The sequence below is a fragment of the Centruroides sculpturatus genome, unplaced genomic scaffold (genome assembly GCF_000671375.1).
Source record: "Centruroides sculpturatus isolate CEXI.00-Female unplaced genomic scaffold, Cexi_2.0 scaffold1882, whole genome shotgun sequence".
In the NCBI taxonomy this organism is placed as follows: Eukaryota; Metazoa; Arthropoda; class Arachnida; order Scorpiones; family Buthidae; genus Centruroides; species Centruroides sculpturatus.
Window position 1 is genome coordinate 72991 of NW_019389333.1, and position 15860 is coordinate 88850.

At 34.8% G+C, this 15860-nt stretch overlaps 2 protein-coding genes and 1 pseudogene across 2 annotated transcripts; 2 read left to right on the top strand and 1 right to left on the bottom strand.

Moving 5' to 3' along the window:
- Nucleotides 1-1431: 1431 nt before the first annotated feature.
- On the bottom strand, nt 1432-4277 carry LOC111617244 (annotated as a pseudogene).
- Nucleotides 4278-5922: 1645 nt separating this feature from the next.
- On the top strand, nt 5923-12265 carry LOC111617242 (cytochrome P450 4g15-like). The gene is made up of 8 exons (XM_023358567.1): nt 5923-6091; nt 6204-6341; nt 6413-6525; nt 6595-6683; nt 6752-6942; nt 10207-10333; nt 10403-10600; nt 12213-12265. Exons 1-6 carry the CDS (start codon nt 6022-6024, stop codon nt 10212-10214), a joined length of 609 nt encoding a protein of 202 aa, XP_023214335.1. The 5' UTR covers nt 5923-6021; the 3' UTR covers nt 10215-10333; nt 10403-10600; nt 12213-12265.
- On the top strand, nt 10280-13742 carry LOC111617245 (cytochrome P450 4C1-like). The gene is made up of 4 exons (XM_023358568.1): nt 10280-10333; nt 10403-10554; nt 12991-13178; nt 13243-13742. The coding sequence occupies exons 1-4, from the start codon at nt 10280-10282 to the stop codon at nt 13407-13409; spliced, it is 561 nt and encodes a 186-aa protein (XP_023214336.1). The 3' UTR covers nt 13410-13742.
- The last annotated feature ends 2118 nt before the right edge of the window (nt 13743-15860 follow it).

The following is a 15860-nucleotide window of genomic DNA, read 5'->3' on the forward strand; positions in this document are numbered from 1 at the left end:
ATTTATAAAAACATTTAATAATTAATACAGAAACTCAGTCTTATTGTTAAAATAAAATTAATTTAATTTAAATTTAATAATTAATACAGCCTTATTGTTAAAATAAAATTAAGATTTGTGATCTGAAATAATTCTATTCAACAAATTTTTATTTGCAATTTTAATTTAATCGACATCTGAAATGAATTTTGTGATTAGTGCCACTCAAACCACTACTACTTGTGTAAAAACGATGTCATTTCACTTTTCATGTAGCTTCAGTCTCATGATGTTATTAATTTTAATGTCTTGTATTTTCAGAATTTCTGTATGTTCCTTTTTAATTGATCGTTTTCTATGAGAATACTCTTGACACTACCTTTTAATATGAATCTGAAAAATGTTAATTTTTATATATAAATGTAATATTACGGTTGAGTGGTATGAGCAGCTCTACTCACAAAATTCATTTTTAGGTAATATCAACTGGATATATATTTATAATTAATCTTCTAATGAAAAATATAACAGTTGAGAATATACGAGTGGAATTATTTCAGATCACAATTTGAAATTAAGTTGCTTTGATAATATTTTTATTACTATAAAATTAAGTTACATTGATAAAATTTTGTCAATAACAAATTTTTATATAAAAAGTTTTCAAAGTGAGTGGTAATTTGAAATAATATAACACTAAACTTATTTTAAAAAGGGTTTTATTGATAAATTAAGATTACAATTATAATGGAATTATTTTCGGATTACAAATAATTTTAATATCAATATTTCAAAGGTTTTTATTTAAGTGAGAGAAAGTTTTCCAGTCAAAAAAGCGGTTGTGTATTGTCTATGAAGAAATAAACAATTCATTTATATTAGGAAATATTGTTTATTCGAATTAAATACAGTTTTAAAATTGAGTATTAAATGTTTACAGTATTCTGTAAACTGTTTTTCTATAAGAGTCTGATGTATGATTTTTAAAGTTACATATTCTCATCTGAAATTTTGTTTACATATTTAAAAAACTTTTCAATTTATTTTTAGTTTTTAATTCTAGTTTATTATGATTCAGTTTATAAAAAGAATATTATCTCTAAAAATACGTTTGAAATAATATTTAACTATAATTATGGGGAATTTAAAGAACTTCTTCCTAGCGTTGAAGTCCTGCTTCTATGCAGGGTCCCCTTTCTTGCATGCTCTTCTCCATTTGCTTCTGCAAATGCGTCTTCCGGAGTGACGTTCACCCTCCTCATGTCATCGTGCAGTCGATCCATCCACCTCATTTTGGGGCGCCCTCGGGGTTGTCGTCCAGATGGGCTAACTTATAATGCTCTCTTTGCTACTGAGTGTTCCTCACTACGTATGACATGGCCATACCATTTGAGTCTTGCTTCCCGTATCTGTTCAGATATATGGGCCACTCTCATGATCTTTCGGATGTCTTCATTCGGGATGTGATTGAGTCGGGAAAAGCCAAGGCACCAGCGAAGAATCTTCATTTCCATGGTATGGAAAATTTTGTTCGTGGCGGGTGCTTGATGGCCAGCATTCCAACCCGTATAGGGCCACTGGGCGAACAACGGATTTGTAGACTTTCGCCTTCAGCCGGGTCTGCATACAATGGTCACAGAGGATGCCAGTGCATTGCCGCCACTTTAGCCAGGTTGCATTGGCTCGCGTCTTTGCATCCAGGGTGGTTTCACCATTATTGCTGATGAGTGAGCGAAGGTATTTGAACCAAGCGCCTTGCGCTTGGTTCAAGTACCTTCGATCACTCGCAATGTCTTGACTCTGCTGCAAGGAAAATGTCATCTGCATAAAGTAGGGTCCATGGGTGTAGATGTTAAATATTGGCTGTCTACACTCTATGCAGAAGATGAAAATGACGGGTGAGAGGACTGATCCCTGGTGTACACCAGCTTTGATGCTGAACAGGGGTGAGATTCCCACTGGACATCTGACCACACTCATCACATCAGTGTACAGGAGCTGAGTCCATTGAACGTAGGCTTCTCGGACACCATGGACTCTGAGTTAGCGCAAAATAAGGTCACGTGGAACACGGTCAAATGCTTTCTTCATGTCTAGAAAGGCCATATGGAGAGTCTTGTTCTTATCCCGGTATCGTTCGTGAAGTAATCGAGCAGCATGTATTGCATCTGTTGTTCTACGCCCTTAATGAATCCACATTGGTTTAGAGTCAGACAGACAATTTGGCGAAGCCGAGTGTTGAGTATTCGCTCAAATATTTTCATGGCACGGCACAGGAGTCGGATCGGTTGGTAGTTGGTACAATCTGCTACATTGCCTTTATTTTTACAAATTGGCACCGTAATGCTAGTTGACCAAATTGGTGGCACTTCTCTGTCTTCAATTATCTTGTTGAAGAGGGCTGCGAGGGCTTCTCGCCCTCCAAGAACCTTCCGTGCTTCAGTGGGTATATCGTCTGGTCCGGGTGCTTTTCCATTCTTCATTTTCATGAGAGACTTTCCAACTTTTTGTGGCGATATCAGGGGGACTGGTCCTAGTATTGGGTCTGCTCGGTGGATTAGAGGATGTGGGAACTTTTCATTGCAGATGGCTGTGAAGTGTTCACTCCACCTTTGCAGGATGGCTGACAGATCATGGAGTATCTGACCATGGTCATTTTTGATGTTCTTTATATGGCGTATATCTTGGGTTGCATGGTGCTGGAAGCTGGTAAATTATTTGCTTCTTCTGACGTGTCAAGGTCCTTATACAGGCGGTTGTAGTAGGCAGACTTCGCTGATGCAACTGCGCTCTTTGCTGAGGACTTGAGGTTCCGAAATCTCCCATAGTCATCTTCGGCACCTGATTGCCTCCATCTATTGAACGCCTTCTTCTTTTTTTCCGACGGCTGTTTCCACTTCTTCATTCCACCACCAAATATATTTGTCAAGGTATCTCCTTTCAGGTTTAGTCTTGCCTAGGATGGTCGAAACTGTCATGTGTTGACCAAGGCTGGACCAGATAACGAACACTGGTTGTTTGGGATTGTTGTTGAAGTTGGCCATGCTCAAACCAACTGCTTCCTTGAACTGAGTTTTATGTTCAGGTTGGCAATGCCACTTACTTCGTTTAGGTCCTGTCTTTTCAGATTTTCAGGTGTTGCTGAGCTTGAGCTTAAGTTGAAAAGTTGAAAATCGATGAAATGCAATGTTGTCTGATGGAACTACTTTGGCATTAACCACAAATTTTAGGTCCTGTCTTCTAATGAGGCAGTAGTCTAACAAAACAAATCTAGCGAAAAGAGTTAAACTTCGGTCACGTCTAGTACAGGGGTGTCAAACCCACGGCCCGCGGGCCGCATGCGGCCCAAGGTAAGTTCCAATGTGGCCCAATAAGCGTGTAAACAATACTGAAAAATAAAAAACTTTTTTTATTAATTTAATTCAAGGCATAAACTCAAAAAAGAAGTTTCACAAAGCCGTAAACCTTTATTCATATTTTATTTTTNCGAGTGTTGAGTATTCGCTCAAATATTTTCATGGCACGGCACAGGAGTCGGATCGGTTGGTAGTTGGTACAATCTGCCACATTGCCTTTATTTTTACAAATTGGCACCGTAATGCTAGTTGACCAGATTGGTGGCACTTCTCTGTCTTCAATTATCTTGTTGAAGAGGGCTGTGAGGGCTTCTCGCCCTCCAAGAACCTTCCGTGCTTCAGTGGGTATATCGTCTGGTCCGGGTGCTTTTCCATTCTTCATTTTCATGAGAGACTTTCCAACTTCTTGTGGCGATATCAGGGGGACTGGTCCTAGTACTGGGTCTGCTCGGTGGATTAAAGGATGTGGGAACTTTTCATTGCAGATGGCTGTGAAGTGTTCACTCCACCTTTGGAGGATGGCTGACGGATCACGGAGTATCTGACCATGGTCATTTTTGATGTTCTTTATATGGCGTATATCTTGGGTTGCATGGTGCTGGAAGCTGGTAAATTATTTGCTTCTTCTGGCGTGTTAAGGTCCTTATACAGGCGGTTGTAGTAGGCAGACTTCGCTGATGCAACTGCGCTCTTTGCTGAGGACTTGAGGTTCCAAAATTGCCCATAGTCATCTTCGGCACCTGATTGCCTCCATCTATTGAACGCCTTCTTCTTTTTTCCGACGGCTGTTTCCACTTCTTCATTCCACCACCAAATACATTTGTCAAGGTATCTCCTTTCAGGTTTAGTCTTGCCTAGGATGGTCGAAACTGTCATGTGTTGACCAAGGTTGGACCAGATAACGAACACTGGTTGTTTGGGATTGTTGTTGAAGTTGGCCATGCTCAAACCAACTGCTTCCTTGAACTGAGTTTTATGTTCAGGTTGGCAGTGCCACTTACTTCGTTCAGGTCCCGTCTTTTCAGGTTTTCAGGTGTTGCTGAGCTTGAGCTTAAGTTGAAAATCGATGAAATGCAATGTTGTCTGATGGAACTACTTTGGCATTAACCACGAATTTTAGGTCCTGTCTTCTAATGAGGCAGTAGTCTAACAAAACAAATCTAGCGAAAAGAGTTAAACTTCAATCACGTCTAGTACAGGGGTGTCAAACCCACGGCCCGCGGACCGCATGCGGCCCAAGGTAAGTTCCAATGTGGCCCAATAAGCGTGTAAAAAATACTGAAAAATAAAAAACTTTTTTTATTAATTTAATTCAAGGCATAAACTCAAAAAAGAAGTTTCACAAAGCCGTAAACCTTTATTCATATTTTATTTTTGAGTGGAAAAAAAATATTTTCAAACAAGTAAAACGGCAAAACTGTATTTGGGACAAGACTATGTCTCGGAGACGGAATCACTTTGATGCTCAAGGCATGTCTCGTTCTCATTGTTTTATCTTCTTTGATATCGCTGCTTTTGGGCGCGATCTTTAAAACTTTGCCTGCCTCGACCACGAGGTCATCCACGATGCATCTTCGATGAAATTAACCTATCTAATTTCAAAATTTCTCTCTGTTGCGTGTCGGCCCGGGTTAAAATTTTGTCGATGCGTAACGAAAAGTTCCCGTTTTTGAAAATCGTAATCGTGGCTGTTGTATTGTTCGAAATTATTTTTTTTATTTTGCACAAACAATATACGGTTTAACCCGATTATAACGTCATCGAATGTAACGACAACACTAATATAACGTCAAATTTTTACCGGTCCTACTATTTTACTATACTAGATAATGTTAAAAAAACCCACTTGTAACGACATAAAATCGTTTTAACGTCATATTTGAAGCACTCCTAAATTTACAAAATTAGATTACAAATTTTATTTAACATAGAAGAAACTACGTGTTCAGTCCTAAAGTCAGAGTTCACTTCTTAGAATAACTGTGGGTGGTACTCTCCCCCACCTGACTTCGGTGGGGTGAGGTGGCTGTTTTGCCAGTTTGTGAAAGAGAGTCGCCATTTTATATTTTATTTTGACTCGGTTCTCTGTCCCCGACTACCTACAAGTATGGATTGTAAAAGATCTGGTTTATTTTTGGTCGGCCTTGGTGTGAGAAGCCCCTCAAATTGTTAGAGTCCTATTTATTACGCTATCTAAATTAAAATCGAGAATTAAAAGCATCGTTTATTATTATTAAGTTTTAATTAATTTTTATTAAAAAATTAAGTGTATTTTAATTTCGTAATATATTAATAAGATGTTCTATCATTCATTCTACATTTCAATGTCATTTATTTGAACGCAGATTGAAGAAAAATATTGATAATTAATATTTCAATATACATTACATTTCTTGTCCGAAAATGTGTCAGAAATAGAATTTAACATTTATGCAACGTAAAAGACTTGATGATGACAATATCGACAGCTTTTTAACAATGCAAAGAGCAGCTTAAAATGTTATCCATTTCTAATCAAATCCAAACTTTAATTAAAAAATTTATAAATTTTGAGTACTGTACTGTAAAGAATCAAGTTTCAATGGTCGACATAGCGGAGTACCCACGATCTGAACTAGAGAGGGGCAACTCATAGTTGTGCAACAATAGCACGAACAGCGAAATAGTTTTAAGTTAATCGTGACAGATGACTTTAAGATCTAATCTAGTCACAATATTCACTATTCAAACCGATACTAAATTGCTATGTTTGCATTGTGTGTCAATTACTACACTTTCATTTTTCTTTTAGAGGGGGTAGCTGCCCTCTCCTACCCCTCGATAAACATTTTCTGCTCGTTATAATCTCTTCTTTTATTTTTAAAACAGATACGAATCTTTCTGAAAATAAAGACAATAGTCAGGAGCCGAAAATGAATCTTCCGTCAGTGTCCTTTTTACCAGTCTTGTGGAACATTGTATTTTGTCAACGTAACAAGCAATGTCACAATTTGCAAATCAACATATGTATGTCATTAATACTTTGTTGGATAATTTGACTGATTATAAATGCATAAATATTTTTCGTATCTTTCCAGTAGTTTCAAATGCACTTACTGGATTCTCTGTGGTATTTCCAAACGAGAAAGTTGCCTGTATAAACATATTTGGATATAAATTATTTTTTTTCTTACATCCAGAATCTGCAAAGGTAATATAACATGCCTAGTTATGTAATATATTCATTACAAATGGAAATATACAGTATTATGTTTTGTAGGAAGTGTTAAGAAGCAACAGTTTAATCAATAAGGATTCTTTTTACAATTTCTTTAAGCCACTTCTCGGAGACAACAGTCTTCTGTACAGGTAATGCATTATTTGATATTTGGTATAAATATCGTTGCTTACAGTTTTCTGAGTTTAATTAAATAAAGTCCTGACGATAACTGGAGAAGAAGAAGAAGATACTTAGCTCCACATTTTCATCTTCGAAATGTGAAAGATGATCAAAATGTATTTATGGAGCATTCAAATGTCTTAGTGGAAAAACTCAAACAATTGCAGGAAAATGAAATATTCGATGTCCTAAAATGGATGAAAAATTGCACTCTCGATATTATTGCAGGTAGTCTAATGTAAAATATTTATTTAAAAATTATAAATAATTATTTGTTTACATGTAAACATTAAATAAGTATTTATTTTTCCATGTTATTGCTTATAACTTAAAAAAAGTATAAAATGAATTTAAAAAAAAGTGGAGTGTGGCTGTGTCCAAACATGGCTGTGTGTTTTACGTGAATACGTGTACGTCAACGGATATTATTTTCTTTTAGCGTACTATAAGTATGTCATAATCATTCTTTTACAGTAAGAAGTCTTTCGTATCTCTATTTTTGTTTTTACGTTCCTGGCACTGTTTCACTCTATTATATGGTTTTTATGGGTATATCTGGATTGCTCTTGAAAAGCCCTTTTCAACAGTAGACGATTTCTATGTTTTGATTTAGCTTTTCGACGAGCATAGGCCTACATTCTATTAAATTTTCTTAATTTTTAAATTTAACACCATATATATTTACCATAACTTTGCCATTAATGGTTTGTCCATGCAATCGATAAATATTGACGATAGCTGTAAATTTAAACTGAAACGAGCGTCGTAGCTTCTCGAGTCAAAATGTATACTAAACGAAAAGTATGTGCTTTTATACAATCGTTGTGGGAAAGGGGTCACATGATCGTCCGTTGTTGACAATGACAGTGCATTCTTGACAACTAAGTGTCAACTTTCCCACTGACATCCGATCTGATTTTTTTTCTGTGGATGTTTACATCTCGAAAAAACCGATTAGCATTAATTTTAAGATCCCCTTAAAAATCTGCGGGCTCACATCATTCGCCGCTTTCTTTACACTTATACTTTCGAGTATAATTTTAAAATTTAAAATTCTCTCTTTTCACAGGTATTATTTTTTTTCAACATTGGTGATTTGACAAAAATTCCGGGTCCGACATGCGTTTGTGTACTCCAAACTTACAAATAGAAGTATGTGAAACGGGGGAAGCAGGACCCCGCCGTGCTATGATGCAGAGATGCGGCCACATCAGGCGGCACCGTGAGCGGGCGACATAAAAAACATTTAAGGGGCAGAATTTCAAAGACTTCCATCATACTTAGAAAATCTAACGCACAGCCCTGGGGGGAAGCACCACCATTTCGAAATGACTTCAAAATGGCGGCGCTTCTCTCAGCTGCGCGCGATGCGTCACAGTTCCCACTCAACGTAATGAATTCTTCGATCTTTTAACTAACGAATAGTGTAATTAAATTTTGGATATAGGCTAGATTAGTGATAGGCAAACTTTTTAAAGAGAGAGCCAAAGGAAAGGAAAAAACACTTTAGCTGGGCCAATATAATTTATTAAAAAATAACAATGATACATTTTACAAAATTCTTGTATTTTTTGTGATACTAAACCCTATTAATGACTGAAAGAATATNCCAGAAAATTGATCAAATTGAAAATAGTTCGTTTGACTGGACGTAAAAATTCTCTAATTAGTCTGGAAACGGGTGACCTAATTCTTGCATTTTGTGAAAACGGGTAAGATTGGCTATAATGTACTGTACGGGTAACCCCCGTATAACACGGTAGTTACGTTCGAAAAAATTGCCGTGTTATGCGAATCCGTGTTGTTCGAATGAAAGAACTAGTACGAAAAGGAGGGTTAGGTTCCAAAAATTAAAAAACATGCTATTATATTTTCATAATTAAGATAAATATCTATATTAAAATTTTCTTAAGGGATACATATTAATATAAATTAAACAACGTTTTCTTTGTCATCACTAAGCACTATTAACCGAGGCCGTTTTATTTTTGGCAAGATATCCTTATCCTATGTGCATATTTCTGCATTATCTTCAGATCCGTGTTCTACCTTTTGCAAAAAATATGTTATTTTAGATTGCTCGCTTTTAATTAAAAGATCTTCATTAATTTCCTTATATGATGCTAAGCACTTATAAAGAATAAAGCATGTGAGGAATAAGGGAAAACATCTGGCAACAAAAATTAGTAACGTAGAGATCTGGCAACACTAAAACAAGTTTCGAGAAGGATTACGTGTATCGAGAGAAAGCGGGAAAAAAATTTATATAACTAAGTACTAATAGTTCACGAAAATTGTTATTTTCGTGAACTATTAGTACTTGAGTATGTGAAAATTTATTACATTTTGTGTTGTAATAATAAATAATTAGTATTCATTAATATTCGTATTTTTCTTCTGTTTCTCCAATACTGTAGGAGAAGTGTTTGTGATAGTTTGAGAATACGAGGACACAGGGTCTGTACCCTAATTGCCACTTACAGGTCGAGTTGGTAAAACTCGCCCAATTTGTGTTTTGGAGGCTTTACACGAGTGGCGAAGGAGTAGAGCTAGTCGGCAAGTGTCCGTGTTTCAGAGTGACAGGAGACAGGTTTTTAACAGACAAGAACAAGAATTTATTACATAACTAAATCTAAATTACAAAAGGTTATAGGAAGCTAAATGCGATTAAATACTAACAAAGATCTATACAAAAAGAGTAGCTCTTAGCTAAGCCTATTCCCGTTAGCTGCGGAGAGAGAGTTCTCAGATCGCTATCGAAAGTACCTCTATGCGTGAAGGAACTGTATGCGACGATCGGTCCGTAGGAAGAATCATTGTCATTGTCCTTGTCCGTTGTCTTCATGACAGGATCAAGGACTCGGAGACTAAATGTGCACTATCTCAAGTACAACTTCCTTTCGATCGCCTCGAACTTCCAGTAGTTTTTGCTTTTATACAAACGTTGTGGGAAAGGGGTCACATGATCGTCCGTTGTTGACGATGACAGTGCAGTCTTGACAACGAAGTCTCAACTTTCCCATTGACCTCCGATCTGACTCTCCGTTTTTTTCCGTGGATGTTTACATTTCGAAAAAATCGATTGGCATTAATGTTAAGATCCCATTAAAAATTTGCGTGCTCACAATAGCGTAAATTTAACGTTCAAATATCCAATTAACATATGAAAATATACAGTGTAGCAACTTATTTCTTATATCTTTCAGAAATAAACTAATTATGACTTCAAATAATTATAAAGTTTGCTTAAATTTTATAACCACAAAAATAGGGAAAAAATGATTACACAAATTAATCACTTAAAGTATATTTTATAGATTTTAAATTATTTTAATTTAAAAAAAAAATTCTATAATGTTTTTCACACGAAATATAATTTTAAATTTTATGTAGATTTAACAGTTGACAGTACTTTATTTCTACTTCTTGTTCAAGTTTTAAATTTGCATTAATTATCTTTTGATATATTAATAAATTTATATAAAAATTTAGAATTCTGAAATATTTTCCTGAATGGATGGTGAGTCCAATGTACTGGTTTTCTCCAGTTTTCTTCATGAGTAAAATGGGAAGAAATTACAAGAGAGATATTGAAATAATTCATCGTTTCGACGAAAAGGTAAACTCAACTTGTGTATGGAATTTTGTGTTGCGATTTAAGTAATTAATAAATTAATTTAATGCGAAGGTATTCAAGAGGAAAAAAGAAAACTTTGTAAAAAAAATGCAGCAGCAACATTCATTAGACAATGAAACACGTAATGCAGAGGATCCAAAAATGAAAACAAAACAGTGTATTATCGATTCACTGTTGAATCTTCAAGTAAATCAAGGTTTAATGTCTGAAGAAGACGTTATAAGAGATATGGAAGGTTTCATTTTCGCGGTAGGTATAATTTACTGAAGGTCTAAACGAAAATAAGTATATAATCGTGCAGGCGTGTATTTTAATGTGATATTTCTATTATTTTAAAGTAAACTAATGTTTTTCCAAAAAAAGCAATTGATTATTATAGTAAATAATATTTGTAATTTCGGATTAATGTATAATTTCTTAACATTTAAAAATTTGTAGTGCTGAAATTTGAATTTTGTCATATATTTTGTCAATTTTGTTATATTTTTATTATGTGAAATATCACTGAAAGAAAATTTCGGATATAAAACAATTGATCTATTTATTATTATATATTTTCTCTATTTGTGCAGATATAGGAAAAGTATAATTTTGACAAATTAAAAATGTGCATCTATCGGTGAATTTTTAACATTTCGAAGATTATTTAAGACGGGAAAGTCGGGTAAAAAAGGATAGTCGTATCTTACTTTTTCGACTTTATATCTGGTCCATTTCGAATGCGTGTTTTCATATTTCTTTATTAAAACAGTAGTTTGTAAATATATGACTCAGTTCTCTGGTAATAATTATCCGTTTTGCAATTATTTTCTTGACTATTAGTTAATCAATTTCCGTTTATAAATACGATTGAAAGTATTCAAAGCAAATAATATCTGAGGTGATGACCGAAAAATTTTCATAATTCGAAATAATTCTGCCCATAATCCAGAATAATCGGAAATGTAAATATAGCCATGTCGTTATATTATCACATGCAGTAAATTGTCTTAAGTCAAGACAATTTAAGCTGGCCGATGAGTACTTTGCTTTCTCGATCGATTAATTACACAGTTCATCTCTTATTTCGTCCATTGACCGAAGACATTTTGTTCATAGAATTATTCAAATTATATCGAATGTCGGGGAAAAATTTTTAGTTTCATTGAGGAACTGAATCTTCCTTTGCAATGGCGTACATGTGTAGCATTGTGTTCTCCTATCCATGTTAAAATTATAAACAGAATTGTTATAATGAATTATTTAAAAATTTTAATTACCTTTTTCTTTGAAGCAATTTTGTAATTTCTCTCCGTCTACGTCAAATTTCTTATATGTATCTATATACAGTACACTACTAAGTGAAGTGTTAGTAGTGTACTGTATTTCTTCGCAAATTAGGCCTAATCTCCAATAATTACGTTTTCCGCAAGAAGTAACAGTTCGATCAATACTCTTTTCTATTAATATTATTTTTTTATCTTTGATTCCATGTATAAACGCCTGTTTTCCGGAAAAAAATAAGGCTTTTTTTTCCTAATTTCATTTTTTCTCCAAAACTTACGCCGGATACAATTTGTGCCATTTGAACGTTCCTGGACTGTTTTCTTATTGGAAAAAAACAATATTCTCTGGAAATAACATCGTTAATATTATGAAGGACTATGTGAATTGCATATGCGAAATGTCGCAAATTTGTGGTATTTAACTATGTCTCGAGAATACGACGTTGAAAATAACACTTTCGTAAATCCTAGCTTAGTACTATATTTTGAAATCGATGATAATCTACTACTATTTTGGTAGAAGTAACCTTATTAAGCTAAAATATAGATTTTTTAAGTCGAGGATGTTGTATGTCATTGTGTACTTTTCCACACAGTTTTGATGATTCAACATTGTGTAAAATTTAGCCAGTACATGCGTGGCAATGACGATACAAGTAATGTAGTTGTAGATTTTTAAGTGATATCACACGAATAGGAAAGAAGTGCTGTATTTATTCATGTCATGTCCTAATTTTACAAATTTATTATATTATATTTATTTTACTAAAAATATACATTGTAAAGAATGCAATTTTTTACGTGGTGTGTTCAAAAAGTATCGGACCTTTGGTCCGCAAAAATAAATTTATTGACTTTGAGGTACAAAACCCTAATCCCCTTCAAAGTAGTCTTCTTGGTAATGTATACACTTCTCCCAGCGTTCCTGCCATTGCTGGAAACACTGCTGAAACGCATCTTTTAGGATGGCCAACAGCCGGTTTGTTGGATTCCGCACGATGTCTTCTCTCGACTAAATTCGGGTTCCTCTTAGCGGCATTTTCAACTTGGGAAATAGCCAAAGGTCACACGGAGCCATGTGGGGAAAGTACGGAGAGTAGGAGTATTGTGTTTGGCGACGAAAGTTCGAATCAGATGCGCAGAATGGGCGTATGCGTTATCACGATGGAGCTGCCAAGTTTTGATCGACCACAGATCCGGTCGTTTGCGTCGCACTGTATCAAAAAGACGACGAACGACTTTCTGGTAGTACTCCTTTGCGATGGTTTGGCCTTGTGGTGCTACTCATGACACACCACCCCACAAGAGTCGAAAAAACTGTCAACATGACCTTTGATATTGCTGCGGACCTGCCGCGCTTTTTTTGGCCTCGAGGATCGTCCCCGAAAGCCTNTTGCCTGCAAATTCGACTCTTCTCATAAATATCTATGGTATCCATCATAATCCTTCTGTTTACGAAAATCCCGAAGTTTTCGATCCAGACCGTTTCCTACCTGAAAACTATAAATTGCTTCATCCTTACGCATTTCTGGCATTTTCTACCGGTCCACGAAATTGTCTCGGTAAGTGATTAGTGAATAAATACAAAAATGAAAGAATTATGTCATTAAAAGAATTTATTTACAGGAAGTAAACTTGCCATGATTGAAATGAAAATGGTTTTGGCAAATGTTCTTCGTAATTTTAAAGTCTACTCTTTGGATCCTCAGGACAAAATCGTTATTTCATACGCAGTTATGTTGACCCCAATACCGGGTATAAGAATGCGTGTAGAAAAAAGACGAATGTTGTAAGATATTTACTAATATGTATAGTACGTTTGGGTAATTTTTGTTTCAAATATATATCAATATTAACATTGGCCTATATCACATAATCTCGGCGAATGAATTTAGAAACTGTATCGAAACAATTATACTTTTATTCAACATTACTCATTTATTGTATTTCATATTAAATTTGCTTTACATTAATACTATTTTTGTTGTTTATTGCATTTTATTCATTTATCACATTAATCATTTCTCATATTTAATTTTACGTATATTAAACTGTTGTTAACAATATACTAGCTGTATCGTATGAATTGGGCCAAACATAAATAATTTACTTTTAATTTTTAATTAGAGATTCAGACTATGTACAAAAAATTATTTAATTTTTGAATCTATCAATTAATCCCTTTTTTCACACACCATAGAAGTAGCCTTTACATTAATTTGAAGAAATTACTTCATAAAAACGAATAACAATAGGTAAATTGTAACTATATGCAAATCAAAGATAACTCGTATCTACCACTAGAGGGCTTGAACCTGATACAGATGGTATAAAACTTGGCAGATGGTGAGAAGATTTACTACATTTTTAATGTGAAGGTGTCAGATACCTAAAATGAGAGGCTGACGTCTAATCGCTTTTAATTGTAAATTTTACCTATTGTTATTCGTTTTTATGAATTGATTTCTTCAAATCAATGTAAAGGCTACTTCTATGGTGTGTGAAAAAAAGGATTACTTGATAGACTCAAAAATTAAATAATTTTAGTACATAGTCTGAATCTCTAATTGAAAATTAGAAGAAAAATATCCTGAGTTCATTATGAAATTGTAAAAATAAATTTAGTTAATAATATATTGATATAAAAAATTTGTAATTTATTTTAGTATTTTTTTGATATGCTATAGAATGAAAATTATATCAATGTAAGTTTAATAAAGGTATTTAAGATATTTGAATAATTAATATGTTGTTCTTATTAACACAAACACTATGATTATATAGCAGATAGTTCGATAAAAACTACTTTCCTTTTATATAAAATGTATACAATCGCGAAAATAGTAGAACAAAACACTAGACACGATATTGTATATTACAAAAGTAAAAATTGTATTTCATTTATACATTCGATGTTCTGTACTTGAAAACTAGAAGCAACAGTGAAAAGAAAAATGAGAACACCAATGTAACGGAGTAAAAATCAAAGCAGTGAACTTGTGTCTTGTTTGCATTTAGTTTATACGAATTTATGAAGTGAAACGTCTTGATTGCAATAAAATGTTATTTTTCCAAAAATGTAAGGAATGTTATCATTATCATTACCTTAGCATAAGTTAGGGGGTTGTGTCTAATGGAGTCCTTCCACCTTATCAAAAATTTGCTATTATTTCTTCGATTAAATAACGTTAATTTGATATATTTCATAGAATAGTACGTTTTAACGGAAATCGATCTTCTACGTGAAGTTCAATGAACATCAATTATTATTTGATTGCCTGAAGAGACCTGAGGCCGTATTTTGGTCACTGTCTCTGGTCTCTCGCAAGCCGGTCGCTGATTGGCGAATCATTTGGATTAGCCAATCACCGACTGGCTTGCAAAAGACAAGAGACCACAGACAATGACCAGAATATGGCCCCTGGGGCCGTATTCTGGTTATCGTCTCTCCTCTGTGGTTTCTCACAAGCCAGTTCCTGATTGGCTAATCATTTGTTTATGTCTCGAAAAATGGTCGCGTCTCTCTAAACGCGATTCCGGCCAACATTTTCTCTGTTCGCTTCTGTCGTTTGTCAGAGACGAGCGGGTAATTGTCTTTCGACCTGCCATTCGTCTTTTGCCTCGATATCGTTATATTTATTGTTTTTCTCCGAAAATAACAATGTCTTATATTAATTTTTGCTCTGAAAAATGCGCTAGGTCTTATTTTCAGGGAATATCTTATTTTTTCCAGGAAGAAGAATTAACATTTATTATTGAACAAAAAAATTTCCAAGTCGAACTTAGACGAGTGTTGAACTGTAGCCTTTTTATAGCGTCAACATCGGACTTGATGACCAATTAGTGCTTACTGAACCGTAGCACTATGCAAATGTCATGTGGCATGATTCCTGGCCGACCAATTAGCCATCACCAGCCGTAACGTTATGCAAATCTGTGATTCCCAAGCCATAGTCTTATGCAAATCATGCCGTGTGGCGTAATTGTCTGCTGACCAATCAGTGGCTGTACTTTCAAAAAGCTAACGACCACATTCAACCATCTGTCGATGACCCATTACCACTAAAGAAAAACTTCTCTAGTTCTTACTTTCAGGGGGAAGTCGTATATTTCGCAATTCAGTAAAATCTGTGCTAGGTCGTATTTTCTGCGGATGTCTTATTTTGGGGGAAACACGGTAATATGGACGACTGGATGCTACTCGCGCTGTACAAGCGTATTAGAGAACGTTCTCAACTCGGAAA